The 24309-nt window shown below is 39.8% G+C and overlaps 1 protein-coding gene across 1 annotated transcript in view; it reads left to right on the forward strand.

Moving 5' to 3' along the window:
- PDSS2 (decaprenyl diphosphate synthase subunit 2) overlaps positions 1-24309 on the forward strand; it is a 296574-nt gene that overhangs the window by 236021 nt on the left and 36244 nt on the right. The window contains 2 exon segments of the mRNA NM_001266911.1: positions 10986-11159; positions 12696-12827. Of these exon segments, the coding sequence (NP_001253840.1) occupies positions 10986-11159; positions 12696-12827 (306 nt within the window).

The following is a 24309-nucleotide window of genomic DNA, read 5'->3' on the forward strand; positions in this document are numbered from 1 at the left end:
CCATGCCCGACTAATTTTTTTTTGTTGTTTGTTTGTTTTTGAGATGGAGTCTCACTCTGTCACCCATCTTGGAGTGCGGTGGCATGATCTCAGCTCACTGCAACCCCCACCTCCGAGGCTCAAGCAATCTTCCCACCTCAGCCTCCCGAGCAGCTGGGACCTCAGGCACATGCCACCACATCTGGCTTGTTTTTTGTATTTTTGGTAGAGACAAAGTTTCACCATGTTGCCCAGGCTGGTCTCAGACTCCTGAACTCAGGTCCTCTGCCCATCTCGGCTTCCCAAAGTGCCAAGATTACAGGCATGAGCCACCATGCCTGACCAATTTTTAAAAAATTTTTTGTAGAGGCTGAGCGCGGTGGTTTGCACCTATAATTCCAGCACTTTGGGAGGCCAAGGTGGGCAGATCATGACGTCAGGAGTTCGAGACCATCCTGGCCTCTGCTAAAGATACAAAAAATTAGCTGGGTGTGTGGCGCGCACCTGTAATCCCAGCTACTCAGGAGGCTGAGGCAGGAGGATCACTTGAACCCAGGAGGCAGAGGTTGCAGTGAGCTGAGATTGCACCATGGCACTCCAGCCTGGGTGACAGGGTGATACTCTGTCTCAAAAAAAAAAAAAAAATTTTTGTAGAGACAGGGTGTCACTTTGTTGCCCAGGCTGGTCTTGACATTTTAGGCTTAAGCTGTCCTCACACCTTGGCCTCCCAACGTGCTGAGATTACAGGTATGAGCCACCACACCCAGTCTACAACCTGCTTTTAAACCATAAGATATATTAAGTATTGCATATATTCTGTTATGTGCTAAGAAAATGGAATACAATTTTTATACTTCTGAGACTCATCTCTGCCACATACTATGGTCTAATCTTGGTCAAAATACATTCTTGAAATCTCCTTACCTCTTTTTTTTTTTTGAGACAGAATCTTGCTCTGTCACCCAGGCTGGAGTGCAGTGGCACCATCTCAGTTCATTGCAACCTCTGCTTCCCAAGTTCAAGTGATTCTCCTGCCTCAGCCTCCTGAGTAGCTGGGATTACAGGCACTGCCACCATGCCCAGCTAATTTTTTGTATTTTTAGTAGAGATGGGGTTTCACCATTTTGGCGAGGATGGTCTCAAGCTCCTGACCTCAAGTGATCCACCCACCTTGGCCTCCCAAAGTGCTGGGATTACAGGTGTGAGCTACCATGCCCGGCCCTCCTTACCTATTAAATGGGAATAATGATAATTAATATTTCTGAGGGCTGTTGTAATAAAGAACATGAAAGTGTCATCACATAGTTAGCTCCCAGGAGACATTAGATTGCATTCTTTTCCTTGCTTTTTTCTGATTCCCAAATGTGGAGATTTGTTGAAATTTTTCTATACTTGACCTTTTTTAAAATAATAATAATAATAAGATATGTAAACTTTTGGCTGTCTAGTTTCTCAAGATAATTGAAAAGGCTAATTCAAAGGAAACATTTAACATGGTGAAATGGGTCATTAGAGAGATCTGGTGTCTCATCCAACCCAAATTTAGGTTGTATTTATAAAGAGAGTGGCCCAGAATATGAATCTGAAGTCGTAAGCATGAAAACAGGCAACATCTGCATACTTTTTTAAAAAGTACTTTTAACTTCACAGGCAGCTAGCTTCTTTGTTTCCAGCTCTTCTTTTCTGATTATGTGAAAGGTAGCAGTTTGGCTTGGCAGGTTCTTGCTGGGGCTTTGACACCTTCCCAGGCCAATTAGTTCGCCTTTGTTCTGTGACCATGGACCAGACCTTTAATCCTGAGCAGCTACTGTTATAAGTGCAATTTGGTCTCATGTGAGTTGATATGTACAAATGTATCACCACCATTAGAAAAGCAACTCAAAGTATCTCTCGCAGCAATAAAGTAGCAGAGCAACATATGTCTGAGCAAAACCACCAGTACCACGATCTCAAGCAAGGATCATCTTGCAAGTTTCCGTTTTTTTTTAACCAGCCTTACTTCAGTAAAAAGGTCATGTGACAGTGAGGCCTACATTTTAAAAAAATTACTGTACTTCTCTCTGATAGTCATTGGACAAGTATCTTGACATCTATCACCTTTCAGGGAAAAAAAAGGAAATCCCATCAAAAGTAAATATTCACTGAATGTATCCTCCTTTTCTATATAATAAACCTTAGTAAAAACTGCACATACGTAAGTTGATGATATAGGTTTTTTTTTTTTTTTTTGAGACAGAGTCTCGCTCTGTCGCCCAGGCTGGAGTTCACTGGCGTGGTCTCAGCTCACTACCACCTCTGCCACCCGGGTTCACGCCATTCTCCTTCCTCAGCCTCTGAGTAGCTGGGACTACAGGCGCCAACCACCACGCCCAGCTAATTTTTTGTATTTTTAGTAGAGACGGAGTTTCACCGAGACCTTGCCAGGATGGTCTCGATCTCCTGACCTCGTGATCCACCCTCCTCGGAGCCCCCATGCCAGCCTGATATTGTTATATCTAAATCTCATTTACTCTGACTACATGCATTCATTTCACAATTCTGTATATCTGGTATCTGAAGGTACTGGTTTAGATGTGGTTATCATACTAGTTTCTTGACATTTTACAATTTATATTAACTTTTCCTTTATAATAGAGCGTGCTCTCTTAGTATATACGCGGCAAGTTGATGGAAATGAATGGAGGAATTTTGTTTCATTAGTAACCAAATTCATAAAAGGTAATAATGTTTAGGGAATAAAATGTCTGATTAACTTAGGAACAGTTAATTTGTGGTCCAATTAACTTATGGTAGTAGATTTCAGGGGACTATAAATTAATTGTTTCTTGGTTAACTGAATTTTCTAATTTTTTTTCAGTGATTGTGTATTACTTTAATTTAAAATGTAGAAATGATGAATAATAAAAAGTCTTAATCACAGTAAGAAATATGTAATGAACAAAACTGAATCTTTGATTTTAGAGATATTGCAATTATTCTGAAATAGAATTATCTGTACATTCTATATATAGATATCTGTATCTATATAGTTATATCTATATATTGATATATATACATTCTATCCCTGGACTGTGAGCTTCTTGAGGACAGGCTATTTATTAATCTTGAGATCTATATTGCTTTGCAGAAAGCCTGAACCATAACAGAACCTTAATAAATGGGTTTTCTTGCAAGAATAAATGAGGATGATATGCAAACCACAGTTAATTGAAAGTCATAAATTTTTTAAAATGTTAATTTAAACATTTGAGACCAAGAAATGTAAAATATTATGCTCATTAGCTTTTTTCTTTCTTAACAGCTTTATTGAGGTATATTTTATGTCATAAAATTCACCCATTTCAAGCCTACGATTCAATGATTTTTAGTAACTTTTATCAAGTGATACAATCATCACCATAAGTCATTTTTAGAACATTTTCACACACACCCCTATAAGGTCCCTCATGCCCATTTACAGTTCCCACCCCCAGCCCCAGGCAATCACTAATCTATATTTCACATCGATGGAATTATACAAAATATGTGGTCTCTTGTGTCTGGCTTCTTCTACTTAGCATAATGTTTTCGAAGTTCATCCATGGCATAGCATGTGTCAGTAATTCCTTTTTATTGCTGAATAGCATGTCATTATATGGCCATATCTACCCATTAGCTTTTAAAATTTAAAACACACGCATACATCTACTTAATAATGCAACAGATAAACGGGTACTATTCATTTAGCAAATACTTGTTGAAACTTGAATATGGCCTAAGTGATTAAAAAATATAAAAGTGACTAGTACCAGATCTAACCTTCAAGGAAACAAAAACATAAGAAATCATACAGTTCAGAGAGAATTAACTGCTGTGTCATAACATAAATAAGATAATATTAGTCTAAAGAGGAAAAGATTTGTGGTAGTATTTGAGAGTGCTCCTCAAAGAAGTGATACTTGGATTAGATTTAAAGTTCACACAAGTAGGCCAGATGCAATGGCTCATGCCTATAATCCCAGCACTTTGAGAGGCCAAGGCGGGTGGATCACCTGAGGTCAGGAGTTTGAGATCACCCTGGCCAACATAGCGAAACTCGCCTCTACTAAGTGAAACTCATCTCTACTAAAAATACAAAAATTAGCCAGGTGTAGTGGTGTGCGCCTGTAGTCCCAGCTACTCGGGAGGCTGAGGCAGGAGAATTGCTTGAACCTGGGAGGCGGAGTTTGCAGTGAACCGAGACTGTGCCACTGCACTCCAGCCTGGGTGACAGAGCGAGACTCCATCACAAAAATAAATAAATAAAATACACTCACACAAGTGCGAAAATACATATTTTATTCAAGAAACAGCAACTTCCCCTGTGTGTTAAATGCAGGCCTCAAAGGGGATATTTTGTGTAGGAGATGAAACTAGAAGTATTGCTTGGTACTATACAAGGGAATGCCTTGAATGCTATGCTATAGAGTTTTTCTTGATTCTATGAGCAGTAGAGAGGCATTAAAGGAGAATTTTTCTTTTAATTAGTTTGTTTTTGTTTTTGTTTTATATTTATTTATTTATTTTGAGACAGAGTTTTGCTCTTGTCCCCCAGGCTGGAGTGCAGTGGCATGATGTCAGCTCACTGCAACCTCCGCCTCCTGGATTCAAGTGATTCTCCTGCCTCAGCCTCCTGAATAGCTGGGATTACAGGCACCCGCTACCACACCCAGCTAATGTTTGCATTTTTGGTAGAGACAGGGTTTCACTGTGTTGGCCAGGCTGGTCTCAAACTCCTGACCTCAGCTGATCCGGCCGCCTTGGCCTCCCAAAGTGCTGGGATTATAGGTGTGAGCTACCACACCCAGCCTAAAGGAGAATTATTTCAATTCTTTATTCTGACCAAGTTAGGAAAGATAGAGGAAGGTACAAAAGAGGGAGAGAGATACCAAAAGAAAGAAAAAAAATTCAACTAATATTTATTGCCCACCTAAGATACTATATTGGATGCTGATTGTGCAGCAGAGGCCAAACCAAGTCCTTGCTTTCGTGGAACTTATAGTCTGGTAAAGGACACAGACAGTAAGTCATTTAACAAATAAGTATATGAGTGGTCCAGTAATATCAAGGAAGAAAGGTTTAAAGCAAGGTAAAGATATAGGAAATAATGGGGGAGGGAGGTAGACTATTAAAGATGAGTTGAAGTTTGAGTACACACCCAAAAACAAGGAGAAGTCTAGCCATGCAAACGTCTAGAGAGCGTATCTGCGGAACAGCAAATGCAGAGGCCTTCGGGAGGTGATGCCTAGAGTGTTTGAAACAGCTGGAGGCCATTGTAGTTCTGGTTTATGTTTTTGAAGGGTCACCCTGGCAGCTGGGTGAACAATAGACTGTAACCTTTGTCAAAGTCAGATAAAATATAGAGAGAGCCAGATCTCTAAATTTAACAGTTTACTTGAGGAGAGAATTGCAATTCAGGGTGTACACACAGACCAAATGGTCTTTAGTATGTCTGAAGAACAAAGAGAAGGTTGGAGGTTTTATAAAAAGGAGAAGTGTTACATATTGCTCTTTGAGAAAGTTCATCGGCACTAGTAAGGTTCTGGGGAGTTGGCAGATTTTGATTAGTGAGTGATAGTGGTGGGTAAAATTAGTCTTAGAGTTGCAGCAAGTTATTTCAGCAACTATTAAATAAAACTGATTTCAGATTATAGCAGGCAGCTTGAGCAGCCAGGCTTGCAGAGACTTACAGTTTTGGAGCAGTGTTGTATTCTAAGTCCTTTTTCCTCCTGTGACTTCTCAACTGTTTTAGTCAGGTGTGACAAGATTGACCAATTTCTACGATCCACTTTCACACTTTGTACATATTTCATTTCACATGTATGTAGGTTTATCTGTAGGATTGATTCCTGGACATGGGATTCCTGAGTCACAGGGCAAATTCACTTATAATTTTGATAGAGACTGTGGAATTTCCAGCTAGTTTCCACTTCCACCAGCCATATTTGAGAAGCCTATTTGGTCACAGCCTTACCATCACTAAGAGGGAAGCTGGGAATTTTGTTTTTATTGGTCAGAAGTCACTAAATCAAGATGTTTACAGACTTGTATTCTTCCTGGAGTTCTCAGGGAAAATCCATTTCCTTGCTTTCTCTAATTTCTATGTTCATTCCTTGGCTCATGGCCCCATCTCTCATCTTCAAATTTCTCTCTCCTGTCATTAAATTACCTTTTATGACTCTGACTTTTACTCCCTCTTATAAGGACTGCTGCGATTACATTGAGCCCATCCAGTTAAACCGGAGTAATCCCCTCATTTCAGAATCCTGAATTTAATTACATCTGCAGAGTCCCTTTTGCCATGTAAGGTAACATTCACAGCTTCCAGGGATTAGGATATAGACATATTTGCAGAAACGGTGAGCATTGTTAGCCTACCACAGGGAGATTCGCCCGTTTGTCTGTGATAGGAAATATAAGTTGTTTTCCTCATTGTCCTTTGTCTCTTAACATTGCCTGTGGTTTTGTGGTTGTTTTGCTGTTTTTGCCGTTTAGAGTTTATCCTGGTAAATGGTACGAAATGCAGCTCAGATTTTATTTTTTCCAGATAGCTATTTAGTTGTACCAGCACCATTTACTGAAAAGTTCAACTTCTTCCTAAAATATAGCAAATCCCTATATATAGTTTGGTTGCTTTCTGGACTTTCTATTTTGTTCCCTAGTCTGTCTCTCTACCTAAAAAGTACATATTTTTTAAATTTCTGAGATTTTACAGTATGTTATAGTATCTGGTAAGGCTTAGACAAAATTTGCTCTCCCTCTCCACCCCTCCTTCAACACCTCACACATACATTGCTCTTCTTTTTCAAGATTTTCCTGGCTGCTCTTCTTTGTTTATTTTTCCCATATGAACTTCAGTTTGCCCAGTGTCAGGGGGAAAAGGTATTGTTAGTTTTATTGGAGTAACTTATGAGGTTGGATCTTACTATCTTTGAACATGATGTGTCTTTATATACATTCAAGTTATCTTTGTTCCTGCAGTAGTATTTTACATTTTCTTCATTCAGTTTTGCACATTTCTAAGCTTATTCCCAGGTTTTGGTTTTTGGTTTTTGGTGTTTTTTTTGTTTGTTTTTTTCTGGTTTTCTTTGAGATGGAGTCTGGCTCTGTTGCCCAGGCTAGAGTGCAGTGGTGCGATCTCAGCTCACTGCAACCTCTGCCTCCCTGGTTCAAGTGATCCTCCCGCCTCAGCCTCCCAAGTAGCTGGTACTACAGGAGTACTTCACCTTGCCCGGCTAATTTTTGTATTTTTAGTAGAGACGGGATTTCACCATGTTAGTCAGACTGGTCTTGAACTCTTGACCTCAGGTGATCCACCCCCCCTCACCCTCCCAAAGTACTGGGATTACAGGCATGAGTCACCTCACCTGGCCTTATTCCTAGGTTTTTTTCTTTGTTGTTTTTTTTGTTTGCTTGTTTGTTGTTTGTTTTTTTGACAGGGTCTCCCTTTGTTGCCCAGGCTGGAGTGCAGTGGAGCAATCTCAGCTCACTGCAGCCTCTGCTTCCCAGGCTCACGTGATTCTCCTGCCTCAGCCTCCCAAGTAGCTGGGACTACAGGCGCCAAGACACCACACCCAACTAATTTTTGTATTTTTGGTAGAGACAGGATTTCACCATGTTGCTCAGGCTGGTCTCTTAACTTCTAAACTCAAGTAGTCTGCCCACCTCTGCCTCCCAAAGTGCTGGAATTACAGGTATGGGCCACCATTCCTGGCCTTATTCCCAGTTTTTTAATCTTTGTTTTTGTATTCATAATGAAAGAAAAGACCCTATTTATAACACTTGCTGATTATAACACTTACTGATTAGTTTTTATGTATGAAAGCTATGGTTAATACAATTTATTATGTTAATTATAAATTATTAATTTTAGACACTGCTACCTTACTGAATTATCTTCTTGTTTGTAGTAGTTTTTTAGTTGAGTCTCTTGATTTTCCCAATATGCAGTTATATTGCCTTCAAACAGTAAGAGTTAAACTCATCTTTTCTAATTTATATGCATCTACCTTTCTCTTGTCTCTTCTATTACATTGTAAATATCAGTGGTGTTGTGTGCATCTCTGTCTTACTCCTGACATTAGTGAGAAAGGCTCATATTTCCCCATAAAATATTTGCTGACTTTTGGGCTGATACACACACACCCCATCACATTAAAGAAATATATATCAGTTGCTATTTTTTTATTTTTTAGAGTTAGGGTTCTCACTGTGTCATCCAGGCTGTAGAGTAGTGGCATGATTATGGCTCACTGCAGTCTTGAACTCCTGGGTTCAAGTGATCCTCCCACTCCAGCCTCCTGAGTTACTACGATTACAGGTGTGAGCCACTGCACCCAGCTCTTTCTATTTGATTCAGGACATTTTTTCTTATCAAGAATAGGAGTTGAATTTTGTCAAATACTTCTGCAGTATATATGGAGAGATAATATGGTTTTTCTTAGGTTTATTAATATATGTAGTCACATTTTAAAATACATTCTCAGATTTATAAAATTAAGTATGTTATAATTTATACCTAATGTTTTATAAAGAAGGTCTTAACATTATGCACTGTTTCTCTCCTGTGTGGCTTTTCTGTCATTACCCAATGCTGTGCTGTATATTTGCAGCCAGTGCCGTAAGTGGAATTTTTTGTTGTTATTCCAATATTTAATAAAATTAAGGTGATGTTGGGCATGGTGGCATACACCTATGATCCCAGTTACTTGGAAGGCTGGAGGATGGCTTGAGTTCAGGAGTTTGAGACCAGCCTGGGCAACATAGGAAGACCCCATCTCAAAAACATTGCATGAAATTAAGCTGATAATTTGATTTGACCAGTGGACTGAAGATTCCCTTCAACATGGCAGAAGAGGAGGGGGCTCTATTTCAGCTGACCTTTTGGTGACCACTTTTTTTCCTTAATATTTTTTATTTTGTCTCCAAGCAATTATGAAAAGAGAAAGGATTATAAGATCAGGAGCAGGAAGAAAAGTGTTTGAGTTAATTAATCCTTCTGGCTAGGTTCCAGTTAGTTTGATGTTTCAAATAAATGCCATAAAATGAACATTGTTTTATATGTTTGCTTCAGCATTCCTTTCCTCAGAGCCATACTGTCCAATGCTGAGCACTTAAATTGTGGCTAGTGAGGTGTTGTAAGTGTAAAATGCACAGTGATTTTGAAAACTTAGTATAAAAAAAGAGTATAAAATAGCTCAGTAATAATTTTCATATTGATTATGTGTTTAAAATGATATTTGGATATATTGGGATAGATATGTCATTAAGATTAATTTCACCTGTTTCCACTTTTTTTTATGTAGCCACTAGAAAATTTTACATCGCACATGTGGTTCACATTGTATTTCTGTTGGACAGCATTGGTCTAGAAGTGGTAGATGTGTATATATTTATTTATACATTATATCCTCTTTTACACCTTGTTTCTTATGAGAATAAACTTTCATGAACACTATAATAATCATCCTCCATTATAACAGATTACATCTTCTCTGATTTTTCTTTCTTTTGCTTTGTTTGTTTCTTTATTTTGAGACAGAGTCTTGCTCTTTCGCCCAGGCTGGAGTGCAGTGGTGCGATCTCAGCTCACTGCAACCTCCCGCCCGGGTTCAAATGATTCTTCTGCCTCAGCCTCTCAAGTAGCTGGGATAACAGGCGCCTGCTAGGACACCTGGCTAGTTTTTGTATTTTTAGTAGAGACAGGGTTTCACCATGTTGGCTAGGCTAGTCTTGAACTCCTGACCTCGTGATCCACCCACCTTGGCCTCCCAAAGTGCTGGGATTACAGGCGTGAGCCACCGCACCCACACTTTTTCTTTTTTTAAGATACAGGGTAGGCTTGGCACAGTGGCTCGTGCCTGTAATTCCAGCACTTTGGGAGGCCAAGGCAGGTGGATTACCTGAGACCAGGAGTTCAAGACCAGCCTGGCCAACATGGTAAAATCCTGTCTCTACTAAAAAAAAAAAAAAAAAATTAACTGTGTGCGGTGGCTTATGCCTGTAATCCCAGCACTTTGGGAGGTCAAGGCGGGCAGATCACTTGAGCTCAGGAGTTCAAGACCAGCTTGGGCAACATGGAGAAACTCTGTGTCTACAAAAAGTACAAAAAATTAACCAGGAGTGGTGGTGCATGCCTGTGGTCCCAGCTACTTGGGAGGCTGAGATGGAAGGATCGCTTGAGCCCGAGAGGTCAAGGCTACAGTGAGCCATGATCATGCCACTACACTCCAGCTTGGGTGACAGAACAAGACCCTGTCTCAAATAAAAAGAGAAGGAGAGAAAGAGACAGATAGACAGACACGGTCTTCTTCTGTCATCCTGGCTGTAGTGCAATGGTGCAATCATAGCTTACTTATAGTCTTGAACTAGGCTCAAGTGATCTTCCTGCCTCAGCCTCCTGAGTAGTCAGGAATAGAAGGGCACACCACCTTGTCTGGCTTTTTTTTCTATTTTTTGTAGAGTCTTGCTATGTTGCCCAGGCTAGTCTCGAACTCCTGGCCTCAAGCAATCCTCCTGCCTTGGCCTCCCAAAGCGCTTGGACTATAGACATGAGCCACCACGCCCAGCCTTATTTTTCTATTTAATTATTTCTAAGAAATGTAGTTCCTTCCATATGCCCTTGACATTTTCACATAAATTAAATGCAATAGGCTTCTTGTGCTTAATACCAGCACTTAAGAACTGATATGACTATAGAAAGGAGTGAGTTTGAAGTCTTTCTACTTTTTCCCTTATCCTGTAATAGAAATTCCCTAGCTTAGAATAAAATTTGCTTTAACATTTCTTTAACTTTCCCCCTATTACCATAAAAAAACAGTCTCCCCTCCACACTCTTTGTAGGTAGAGCTGAGGTTAGGCATCTATCTTGTTCCAATAGCTTGAGTGTTTTTGAATAGTTCGTTTCTTAACTTTTTTGTTCTTCAAAAACAGAAACAATTAAATTACTCCTAAAGTCTTTTTTATCTTGGCTTTTGTTACATTTTTAGGAAAGTTATATCACAGATGATATTGGAATATCGACTTGGAAGGAGCAGACTTTTCTCTCCCATGGTGCCTTACTAGCAAAGAGCTGCCAAGCTGCAATGGAATTAGCAAAGCATGATGCTGAGGTTCAGGATATGGCATTTCAGTATGGGAAGCACATGGCCATGAGTCATAAGGTATTTTGCACACCCTTTATCTTTTTTCAGTACTTAAATAGCTACAACGATACACAAGAAAGCTTTTGCTCTTTAATAAGCTGCTTTTATATTTCAAAAATGCTTATTGTGTGGTTCAAATCTGTCAGCCCTGGATGATTGTTATGTAATGTAAACAGTATAATTGGTAAGTATTGTGCATTTCTTACAGAAAGCCACAGCTTACTTGAACCAGTTTTTTGATGTTTGTCTTTTTTTTACCACCTGAAAGGGTTCTTGAGAGAACTCTTACATATTATTAAATAACATATTTGCAGACTGGAATATATTCACATAATGGAAGAATATTTGTCATTTTTATTACAGTTCCCTTATCGCTTTTTTTTTTTTTTTTTTTTTTTTTTGAGACGGAGTCTCGCTGTGTCACCCAGGCTGGAGTGCAGTGGCGCAATCTCAGCTCACTGCAGTACAACCTCTGCCTCCCGGGTTCAAGCAATTCTCCTGCCTCAGCCTCCGAGTAGCTGGGATTACAGGCACACGCCACCATGCCTGGCTAATTTTTTTATTTTTAAAAGAGACGAGGTTTCACCATGTTGGTCAGGCTGGTCTGGAATTCCTGACTTCGTGACCTGCCTGCCTTGGCCTCATAGCTCTTTATATAAAACATGTTATGAGAAGTTAATAAAATTCAGAAATATAGTGAATAAAATTGAAAGCTTTAATTTTAATAACTAATTCTTTGAATGGGCATATGAAATCTAAAATATCCCAAAATTAGCTGCTGTGTTATTACCTCTCTCTATATATATAATTTTAAATTTAATTTAATATATACTTTTCAGACGTTACTTAAATAGTTCATAAGGAGGGGAATATATACATATATAATATCTCCAGGTGAGCTTTTTGCATATTTTATTTAATCTTAGATCAGTTTATTAAGCAATTCTATTTATTAAATCTTTATCTAAATATTTTCCTTTAACTTAAAATAAAGACTGCCACCCACTAAAAATGGAATGTGTTAGGGAATGATTCTGGAGAATTTTACAGGTTATTTGGAGAATTTTACAGGTTATTGTTAATCATCTGAAATATACTTTTTTTTTTTTTTCTTTTTTTTTTTTTTTGAGACGGAGTTTCACTCTCGCCCAGGCTGGAGTGCAGTGGCACGATCTCGGCTCATTGCAACCTCTGTTTCCCGGGTTCAAGCAATTCTCCTGCTTCAGCCTCCCGAGTAGCTGGAATGTGTGTGCCACCACACCCGGCTAATTTTTGTTTTTTTTAGTAGAGGTAGGGCTTCACCATTTTGACCAGGCTGGTCTCGAACTCCTGACCTCAGGTGATCCACCCACCCCAGCCTCCCAAAGTGCTGAGATTACAGGCATGAGCCACTGCACCCAGCCTGAAATGTTATTTTGTTTATTAAAGTATATCTAAAAACTGCATTCCTTAAGCTTCATAATTCACTGCATTAACTGGTACTTTCTGAATATAACTAAAACATACTAGTGTATATACATTTCACTAATTTACTCATTTAACTGCTTCTTGTAGATAAATTCTGATGTCCAGCCTTTTATTAAAGAAAAGACCAGTGACTCCATGACTTTTAATCTAAACTCAGCTCCTGTAGTCTTACATCAGGAATTTCTTGGAAGAGATTTGTGGATTAAACAGATCGGAGAGGTAAAATGAAATTACTCCTGTTTTAGGTACCATTAGTAATTAGTGGATTTTAGAACATAATTGATATTTCTTGCTGATATAAGGCTATAGATGAGCCTTAGGCATATTCATGTAACAGGTAAAATTCTTTCTTTGTAATCTTTGTTTTTAAGAGGTAAAATATTAAAGTTAGAGATTGCAGTACTGAATTTTTCTATTATCTGAGTTCTTAGAATACTGCAACACAAAACTAGTGCCTGTGGTGAATGCTAATTAACTCAGATGACTTTTTTTTTCTAAAGGCTTTCAAAAATTGGGCTATGGTAATAGCACCACCCTATAACTGACTGCAATTTCCCATCTGTGGACTCTCGCACAAGCTGCAGAATTCCAGGAGCTCCGTCTGTCAGCTCATTGGGTTATTTTAAAACAAACTTGGACCCTGAATACTTGTACTGAGGCATTATCAAAGGGAAAAAAAAAAAAAAAGCATGGCGAAGTGGGAGGGGTAAAGGGGCTTGAATTGGGTAAATTTCTCATTTTGGCAGTTGAGAGGGAACTTTTTTGATTTTCTTTTAATTCAGAAACTCTAGTGCAAAACTTCTTGTCTTTTTAGCCAAAACCTCTTGGAATTTATTTAACTTCATGGCTGTAATTGGTTGGGTTAATCTGAGGCTCTGGACAGAGAAACCAGGCACAGCTGAGGGTGGGGGTAGCCACCATCCTTAAAGGATCGAGGATGGGTGGGTGCAGTGGCTCATGCCTGTAATCCCAGCACTTTAAAATGCCAAGGCGGGAGGATCACTTGAGCTCTTGAGTTCAAGACCAGCAACATAGTGAGACCTCATCTCTACAAAATTAAAGTTTTTGAAATTTAAAAAAAAAAAAAAAAAAAGCTGAGAGCCTAAGAGAATATCTGCATTCTGAAAGACGATTTCCTTTCTCCCAACCCTTATTGATTCTCAAAATGCTGGCAGCCAACTTAAAATTCCTCATATTCACCAAGTAGAAAACTGAGGATTTCTTTCTGAAAAAACTGTCAAACTCAGGAGAAAAGCCCTGCAGACGTGGATATTTGGGGCCTCCTCAGTAAACATGCCATATCCCTGAGCAGTCCTCCACAGCAAGACCCACCACTTGACAAGCCTCAGAGGATCTAAGTGCCCAGAATATCCGCTGCCTTACTCTGAAGCAGAATAGGAAAAGAGGACCACTGGGCATTTGAGAAAAGCTGCTTCTACGAAACAGCAAGTCAAAAACAAACTGATAAAAAGATAACTTAGAGGAAATAGAGACAATGCAAGCAAAGGCAGATGTTTTTCAAAGCACTATAATCAATATAATTGACAAGGAAGGATATTAAATCCATGGTATAATAATAGATGATACATTAAAAAGGACAATTCAAGAATAAAAATTAGAATTAGAAAGTATAAAAATATGATTACAGAATTTTTTAATCAGAAGAATGGAAGATACAAATGAAAAAATCTCCCAGAAGATTGGACCAAAAAATGATGTTTTAAAAAGAGAAAAAAAGTAAGAAAACTAAGGACTCTTTCAAGAAACGTTGTATCTATTAAGAGTCACAGCCAGGCCGGGCACAGTGGCTCACACCTATAATGCCAAGACTCTGGGAGGCCAAGGCAGGTGGATCACCTGAGGTCAGGGGTTTGAGACCAGCCTGGCCAACGTGGTGAAATGCTGTCTCTACTAAAAATACAAAAATTAGCCAGGCGTGGTGGTGCCCACCTATAAGGCAGAGGCTAGAGTGAGCGAGATCACACCATTGCACTCTAGACTGAGAAACAAGAGCTAAACTCCGTCTCAAAAAAAAAGGAGTCACAGGCCAGGTGTGGTGGCTCATGTCTGTAATCCCAGTAATCTGAGCACTTTGTGAGGCCAAGGTGGGTGGATCACTTGAGGTCAGGAAGTCAAGACCAGCCTGGCCAACATGGTAAAACCCTGTCTGTACTGAAAATACAAAAAGTAGCTGGGTGTGGTGGTGCACATCTGTAATCCCAGCTTCTCAGGTGGCTGAGGCACAAGAATCACTTGAACATGGGAGGTAGAGGTTGCAGTGAGCCAAGATTGAGCGACTTCACTCCAGCCTGAGTGACACAGTGAGACTGTCTTTTTTTTTTTTTTTTTTTTTTCAAAAAGGCCAGGCATGGTGGCTTACACCTGTAATCCCAGCACTTTGGGAGGCCAAGGCAGGTGGATCACCTGAGGTCCAGAGTTTGAGACCAGCCTGACCAACATGGTGAAACCCCATCTCTACTAAATACAAAAAATTAGCCATGCTTGGTGACTCACGTCTCTAATCCCCGCTACTTGGGAGGCTGAGGCAGGAGAATTGCTTGAACCCAGGAGGCAGAGGTTGCATTGAGCCAAGATTGCGCCACTGCACTCCAGCCTGGGCAGCAAGAGTGAAACTCTGTCTCAAAAAAAAAAAGTCACAGAAAGAGTAAACTGAAAACAGAGGTAAGAAAATTAACAAGTTTTAAAAAATAAAAATTATGGCTGGGCATGGTGGCTCATGCCTGTAATCCCAGCACTTTGGGAAGTCAAGGTGAACAGATCACTTGAGGTCAGGAGTTTGAGACCAGCCCGGCCAACATGGCAAAGCCCCATCTCTATTAAAAATACAAAAAAATAGCCGGGCATGGTGGCCCGGGTCTGTAATCCCAGCTACTAAGGAGGCTGAGGTCTGAGAATTGCTTGAACCCTGGAGGCGGAGGTTGCAGTGAGCCGATCGTACCACTGTACTCCATCCTGGGCAGCAGAGCGAGACTCTGTCTCTCTCTCACACACACACACACACACACACACACAAAAGACACTTTACTGAGTTTATTTTTAATCTTCTAAATGGTAATGTTCATGTTTATTTAAAGCTTTATAAGATAACAATCTTGTTGCCTCCTAGTCAGAGATAGGGAACACGATTTGCATAACACCTAGGAGGGACATTCCACCCTAAATCTCAAGGAGGTTGTTTATTAATCCTGAAATTAGTTCTCTTTCTGATTTTTTCATGTTATTTACCCTCCTGGATATCTTTGTGATCCTTTCCTTCCCTCCCCCACAGTCCTCTCCTTCAGTTTTGAATTTGATTGCAAGATCCTTAACGATACTAGCAGATTCATCTTTGAATTACCCATAGTACCTGCCGCAGTGGCTTACTTGGAGTAATTACCCAATTAATATTTGTCAAAAAGTGAGTGTGGTGTGGTCTTGCAGGGTGAAACTGGTGGCAGCCCAGTTTTGTTAAATACAGTTAAGTTGGTATAACAGAAATGGCTCACAGAGGACCAGGATTTGGAAGGTCTAGATCAAGATTGTCCAGCCCTTGTGGGCCGCATGCAGCCCAGAACAGCTTTGAAAGTGGCCCAACACAAATTCGTAAACTTTCTTAAAACATTATGAAGGTTTTTTTGCAATTTTTTTTTTTAGCTCTCAGCTACCATTAGTGTTTATGTGTTTTATGTGTGGCCCAAGACAATTCTTCTTCCAGTGTGGTCCAGGGAAGCAAAAAGATTGGACACTCCTGGTCTAGATTCTAATTTGGACTCTGCTAGCATCTATGTAAACTTAATCACATTCTCTCATATCCTCATTATTCTTTTCTGTAAATTGATGGCCTTAAACTAGATCTTTTCCAAAGTCCCTTTCAGCTCTCAAATAAATCTAAGAAATAGGTCTCTTAGACGAGATGCGTTATAAGAAAAATATTTATCTCTATTAGAAACAGGCCACGAATGGTGGCTCTCGCCTGTAATCCCAGCACTTTGGGAGGCCGAGGTGGGTGGATCACTTGAGGTCAGCAGTTCCAGACCAGCCTGTCCAGCATGGTGAAACCCGTTCTCTACTAAAAATATAAAAATTAGCGGGGCATGGTGGTGCATGCCTGTAATCCCAGCTACTCAGGAGGCTGAGACAGGAGAATCACTTGAGCCCAGGAGGCAGAGGTTGCAGTGAGCCAAGTTTGCACCAGTGCACTCCAGCCTGGGTGACAGAGTGAGACTCTCTCAAAAAAAAAAAAAAAGAAAAGAAAAAAGAAACTTATTGAAGTTTTAACACAGAAATAGAGAAATCTTGCTCTCAATGATGGAAGTCACCTGTGATTTTTTTATTACCACATTTAAAATTACTTCTTTACTCTGCCCAGGCAGGTTTGTGTCTTATCTGCCCGTTTGATTTCCTGCTTGGAAAGAGTGAGAATTATTGACTAGACAAGGAAGCCGGGAGGTTACATACTCCCAGTGCCCGTTCAGCACCATTGTGAAGCTAGGAGCAAGAGCACCTCTGGAATTTTCCTTATCAGGCTGTACCACCTCTTCTCCAGCAACTCCTTTCTCCTGAAAAATCTTAGGATTAACTGGCCCTCTTCCATCACAACTATAGGCCTATGGATGCATGTGCATGTTGACACACATGCACACAACCACACTCTTTCACAAAAGGCAGTTAAGACCGGAAACAGCTGAAAAACATTTGCTGAGCTTTTTCTCCATACTAAATTCTACAGCTCTCTCCCTGCCTTAATTTTAAATTTAAATTTGTAACTGCTGAAAAATAATGATCAGGAAAAAATACTGTTAGTGAATGGGTTATTCACCCTAGGGAGGTGAAGTCATTACTCAGTTATCTCATTTTGATTCCTAAGAAAAGAAAGTAGAATCCTTCAGAGCACCACAGAGCTCTGACTCTCTCAGGGAGTCCAGGGGCTATTGCAGGTCAGCAAGCTTTATTTTTAATGATCCTTCTAGTTTTCTGCTGCCATTATAAGTCACCTGAAGAAATAAGAATTATGGTTAGATTTTCTTGGCTATTCCTAATAGTACTGAAATGTCACTTGGGCTTGTGACATTCTGACACTGTCATAACCAGCCATAAAATACCTTAAGTGTACTACAAATTACCATTGCTAAGCTGTAACTCACTTGTCCCTAGATAGCTTACTATTACTCCTTATTCAGAAAGTAAAACAAAAACTGCTAGGTAAGACTAGTGTGCGTGAAAATAACACATGCATATTCTTAAACAAAAGAGAAAATGCACATGCAGATTCTTCATTAATACCACGTGTGATACTCTTCTAGTTCTTTAAGACATTTTTAGTGGTTTCAAAAGGAATAATATTAATATCATCCTCTATCCTATATAGAAGGCATACAGTGTAGGCATTTGAAAGGACTATATGCATGACCACAAATACTATGAAATGGTTCTAGATATCTCCTAAAATAAAATATTTCTTAAGACTTTCTGTTGCACTTAAGGAAACAAAGTGCTTGACTACAGGAGATACAGCAATAAGTTGCCTAAAGATTGTCTATGACCTTGTAGAGAGGGGATAAGATAAATACATAAATATATAAATGTAAGGAATACTGTAATTCATGCCACTTGGGGAGCATAGAGGAAAGACAATTGAATTTCAGTTGGAAAAGTCAAGAAAGAGGTTTATGAAGTCAGTATTAATAATATGTGAGATAGTCCTTAAAGAAGATTTGATAGCAAAGATGAGAATGGGGAGCTTCCTAGGCAAAGGAAACCATGAAAAAGTGATACATATGTAGGCATGCAGTGTAGTCCAAGAAAAAAAAAGTGTTTTAATTTGGATGGAATGTGAAAAACATAGGGTGGTATCAGGGACAGGTGAAGAATTGCTCTGAAATAGTAATAATTATATTTAAAAGACTGGCTTATATAAAAATATGTACATGAATGTTCAGATCAGCAATATTTACAATATCCAAAGGGTAGAAATAACCCAGTGTCCATCAACTGATGAATGGATAAACAAAATGTGGTATACCCATACAATGGAATATTACTCAGCCACGGAAAGCAATGAGGTATTGATACATGCTGTAACATTCATGGGCCTTTACAACATTATATTATAAGCCGGGTGCGGTGGCTCGCGCCTGTAATCCCAGCACTTTGGGAGGCCGAGGCGGGCAGATCACAAAGTCAGGAGATCGAGACCATCCTGGCCAACATGGTAAAACCCCATCTCTACTAAAAATACAAAAATTAGCCGGGCGTGCTAATGGGCACCCATAGTCCCAGCTACTCGGGAGGCTGAGGCAGGAGAATTGCTTGAACCCGGGAGGCGGAGGTTGCAGTGAGCCAATATCGTGCCACTGTACTCCCACCTGGGGACAGAGTGAGTCTCTGTCTCAAAAAAAAAAAATTATAATAAGTGAAAGAAGCCAGATGCAAAAGGCCACCTATCATATGATTCCATTTATGTGAAACATCCAGAGCAGACAAATCATAGAGACAGAAAAAAGACTGGTGGTTGCCTGGGACTGGCTTTGGAAAGGGAAAGGGGGAGAGACTGTGTAATAGGTACAGGTTTCCTTCTGGGGTAATAAAAATGTTCGGAACTTGTTAGTGGTGATGATTGCACAACATTGTGAATGTACTAAATGCCACTGAATTATACTTTTTTAAACGGTTAAAATGATTAATTTTATGTTATGTAAATTTTACCTAAATTTTTTAAGGACTTTGGGATGTTTAACTATGGAAAATCAACTTGATGAAGAAGTCATGAAGCAGACATTTAAAGTTTTCGAGCCAGATATTATCAAGGTCTGAGCTGTGAGGGAGGTAAATCTGGCTATATTATATAGGATGAAAGGAACTAAAAGATACTAAAAGCAAAAAGATCAATTAATAAGTTTTTGAAAACCCATTGATAAGTGCAAGAGAAAAGCCCAATCAGATTGTTGGCAATGAGAATGGGAAGATAAGGAGGTTAAGCATAAAACTCATTTCAGAGAAAATGTGTAGGACTAGAAAACTGATCTGATAGGGAGAGGCTAACACATGTGGACTGGGAAGTGGGGGTCAGGGGCTAAAACAAGGGTTTTGGACTAGGATAACAGAAAAAATTAAGCCACTAATATAAATAGGAAAGTTAAGTGGAAAGACTGGTTTAACTTAGGTTCTTGACATGGTGAGTTTGAAGTACTCCATCAAGGTTGATGGCCGTTGCCTTGGGAACTTGCTGCTGGAGGAAGCAACTAAATTCTACTGCTAGCCTGATTCCCTTACTCATGGCCTTTCTGAGACCTGAGTAGATTTTTTTTCCTGGTCACACTGTGCAATTTAAAATTTCACGTTTCTTCCAGATTCCAAGAGAGCAGCATAGCAAGAAAAACAGGTTGCAAAGAAATAACTACGACCTATGAGCAGAGAGATTTGTTATGTAGATAATATAAGTAGTATCTCCTGGTCTTTCTCTAGTATATCTAGTATCTTCTTGCCTCTCTCCTTTTTAAGATTGAACGCCATAGCCTTCTACATCTGCTGTTGCTCCTTTTTCTCCAGTGAACCAAAGGAACAGAATATGAGAAAATTAATTCCTTGGACATCCACACTTGCCTCTAAAAGTCTATTAGCTTTGCCAGTTGAAAGAGATGGTAAAATAGGTACCCAAGTGAAGCAGTCCATGTCTGAATGGTGTTAACTTCCTTGCACATGCCTTTTGTGCTCTCTTATTCATAGAGAATGACCAAGATAGCAGAGAAAAGGCCTGCCTTGTTCCTTTATATTCTGCTGTCTTTCCAGCTCTGTAACTAGACAGCCCAGCAACACAAGACCTGCTTCTACCAAACCAATACTCAGTGAGCTGCTCTAACTTCAGGGCTAGCAGATGTAGTAGATTTCTGATTTGTGACCCTTCTTTCTGTTATCCCCATACTGGTTTTTTGTTTGTTTTGTTTGTTTGTTTTTGGTTTTGTTTTGTGTTTTTTCAGAGATGACCAGCCTGAAATGTATTTTAAATAACATTATAGGGCTGGGTGTGGTGGCTCATGCCTATAATCCCAGCACTTTCGGAGGCCAATGTGGGAGGATTGCTTGAGGCCAGGAATTCAAGACCAGCCCAGGCAACACAGCAAGACCCCCATTCCTACTAAAAACTTTTAAAAGTAGCCAGGTGTGGTGGCATGTACCTGTAATCCCAGCTATTCAGGAGGCTGAGGCTAGAGAATCTCTTGAGTCCAGGTCAAGGCTACAGTGGACCATGATTGTGCCACTGCACTCTAGCCTGGGCAACAAAGGGAGACTCTGTCAGACAAACAAATAAATAATTATTATAGTAAATGTCAATGTTCTTAGGGACAAATGCTGAAGTATCTAGGGGTGAACATCCTGATTTCTAAAACTTATTCTCAAATAATAAATGGTCATGGAGAGAAAGAGGGAAAACAGAAGTGATAAGGTGTTAGCAGCTGGTGAGTCTAAGTGGAGGGCAAATGAGTGTTCACTGTATTCTTTCAACTAAAAAGTTCGTGGGAGCCGGGCGTGGTGGCTCATGCCTGTAATCCCAGCGCTTTGGGAGGCTGAGGCGGGCGGATCACAAGGTAGGGGGGTTTGAGACCAGGTGGCCAACATGGTGAAACCCTGTCTCTACTAAAAATACAAAAAATTAGCCGGGCATGGTGGCAGGTGCCTGTAATCCCAGCTACTTGGGAGGCTGATGCAGGAGAATCACTTAAACCCAGGAGGCGGAGCTTGCAGTGAGCCGAGACCGCGCCACTGCACTCTAGCCTGGTTGACAGAGCGAGACTCCGTCTCAAAAAAAAAAAAAAAGCTTGTGGGGGAAGGTAGTTTTCCTTGAAGATTTAAAAAGAAAATCTTTAAAAATGACAGTTATTCTGAAATATAGCCTGTAACATTTGGGAAGAATAACCTGATAAGTAGAGATGATTAGTCTCTAGCAATTTCTGGACTCCCTGCTGTGGAATATTAGTTTTCTGCTTTTAGAAAAAGGTGTCCCCATATCCAGCTTTCAAGTTCAGATAACAGTAGTTAGAAATTGGAAACAGTTCATTTATGTCATCCAATCCTTCTTTGTTACCTGACTTATAAAAAAAACGTTTGTTTCTTAAAGTAAAAGACCACATTGTACATCCATTACTTACCAACAGGGAATCTGTCTGCCTTTAGTCTGCAGAGACTGGTATATAAACCTTTGGAATTAATTCCTTTGTGCATCCTCTCAATCAGAATGCTGGCTTTTTTTTTTTTTTTTTTTTTTTTTTGCTTTTGTATGGAATATTGTTTTACAGTGTTCACTGTAGCTGTCCAAGGAGACCTCCAGTGTCATGAGCACAGGCACACTATCTTGTCTATTTTCACATTTTTAAAAGATAAAACAAGGTTCAAACCACACATTCTCTGTGTGGGAAAAAAGATTGGGAAAAAATTACTTTCTTTTCTCTTGACCTGGATTGACAAGAAGCACACCTACAGGAGGCAAAAAGATGAGTGAATCCCTTTTAAAGACCCTAGTAATGAAGCCCTCAGGGAATTGCTGTGTATGGTAGAATTTACAGCAGCTTCTGGGGGCGAACAGTGTGGCAGGAAGAGGTTCAGGACTGCTGGCTGTTGAAATATAGATTCCATTTATTTTATATCAGCCTATTTTGGGCCCCTGTGAGAAAGTTATCTTAATAATATCTTGCTCTGGCTGGCCGCGGTGGCTCACACCTGTAATCCCAGCATTTTGGGAGGCTGAGGTGGGCGGATCACCTGAGGTCAGGAGTTCGAGACTACCCTGGCTAACATGACAAAACCCCATTGCTACTAAAAATACAAAAATTATCCAGGCATGGTGGCGGGCACCTATAATCCCAGCTACTAAGGAGGCTAAGGTAGGAGAATCGCTTGAACCCGGGAGGCGGAGGTTGCAGTGAGCCAAAATCATGCCATTCCACTCCAGTTTGGGGAACAGAGTGAGACTCTATCTTAATAATAATAATAATAATAATAATATCTTGCTCTGCTAGAAATACACATGAGAAGTGGCAGATGTCAGAACAAAAAGGTAAAAATTGCAGTACTCCATTCTCCTCGAGACTTATGAAGTTTACATAGTTGTTCTCTTTCAGCCTTTGAAGTAAACCCTGATGCACATAGAAGCACAAATTGAAAAAGACATTAGATATAGGCCAGACCAATGATCTGCAAACAAATCAGAATCTCAGGGGTAGGCTATGGAGAATATGCATTTTTCACCAGCTACCCAGGTGATTCCAATACATCCAGCCCAGCATTTGTGAGAGCCCAGCATCTGGGAACTTCTGGTCTGGTCTGATGCTCTACAGATCAAGAAATGAAGGCCTATATGAAAATGTAAAAATTATTCAAGGTATTAACCAATAAAGGACTAGAAACCACATTTTCTGGCTCCCAACAGATCCATCTTCCCAGGTCACAATGCCTTTTGAAGTGTTCACAATTAAGATCTTAGGCCTCTTGCTATAATCAGTAGACAAGGCCTTTAATACCTGAAATTTTGAGGTGTATGTCTTGAAATCTCTCTGGAGATCTAGGTTAGACGCATTGCTTTTAAGTTTGAAGCACTTAATTATACTAATTCTTCTCTGTCCTAGTCTTTTGTTGTTTAATTTTCATGAAATTCTTGAATTTGTTTTCTACAGATGGAAGCTTAGATTTCCTTCTTTATTTATAAATAGAAGGTGGGTGAGAAAATGAAAATATGCCATTGTTCAATATGGGTAAAAATTATGTATAAGACATCAGCCAAGGGCTCTACATTACCTACATACTGGCTCACAACCAAAAACATCCAGCTTTCCTAGAACTAGGAGTAAGTAAAATTCGTTTTTCCTGTCATAAAATTTCCTGAATAAATAGTACATAACCAATACATATAAAGAAAAAGCTTCATCCATTTATTCATTCACTCAGACAGTGATCTCAACTTGGGATACAGTTGTGAGCAAGAGAAAATTTCCCTGCTTTCATGGAGCTTGGGAGATTATAGGCGAAGCATATCTAAAACAGTATTGTATAGCTAGGTGCAGTGGCTCACGCCTGTAATCCCAGCACTTTGGGAGGCCAAGGCACGATGATCACTTGCATCCAGGAGTTCGAGACCAGTCTGAGCAACATAGTGAGACCCCGTCGCTATAAAAAATTAAAAATTAACCAGGTGTGGTGGTACATAACTGTAACTCCAGCTACTCAGGAGGCTGAGGCAGGAGGATCGCTTGAATATGAGAGGTTGAGGCTGCAGTGAACTGTGATTACAGCACTGCACTCAGCCTGGGTGACAGAGAGAGTAAGACCCTGTTTCATCAACCAATCAAACAATCAGTCAATCACAATACTTTGTAACCTCCTAGAAGATAAATTCCAAGAGGTCACACATTTTGATCTGTTCTGTTCATGCCTGTGTCTGTAGTGCCTAAGCAGTGCCTGACTCATAGTAGATGCTCAATGAATATTTGTTAAATGAATGAGCAACCAAGAGGTATAATAGAAGCTATTGCTCCTCCCAAATTAACTATTTTACAAAAAGAATAAGGATAGTGTTTAATGAGAAATATTTATGTAGGAATCTAAATCATTTATTTGTATCTAACTTGATATATTTTAATTAATTTATTTTTTGAGACAGGGTCTCAGTCTGTCCGCCAGGCTGGAGTGCAGTAGCACAATCACAGCTCAC

Source organism: Macaca mulatta, chromosome 4 (genome assembly GCF_049350105.2).
Source record: "Macaca mulatta isolate MMU2019108-1 chromosome 4, T2T-MMU8v2.0, whole genome shotgun sequence".
NCBI lineage: Eukaryota > Metazoa > Chordata > Mammalia > Primates > Cercopithecidae > Macaca > Macaca mulatta.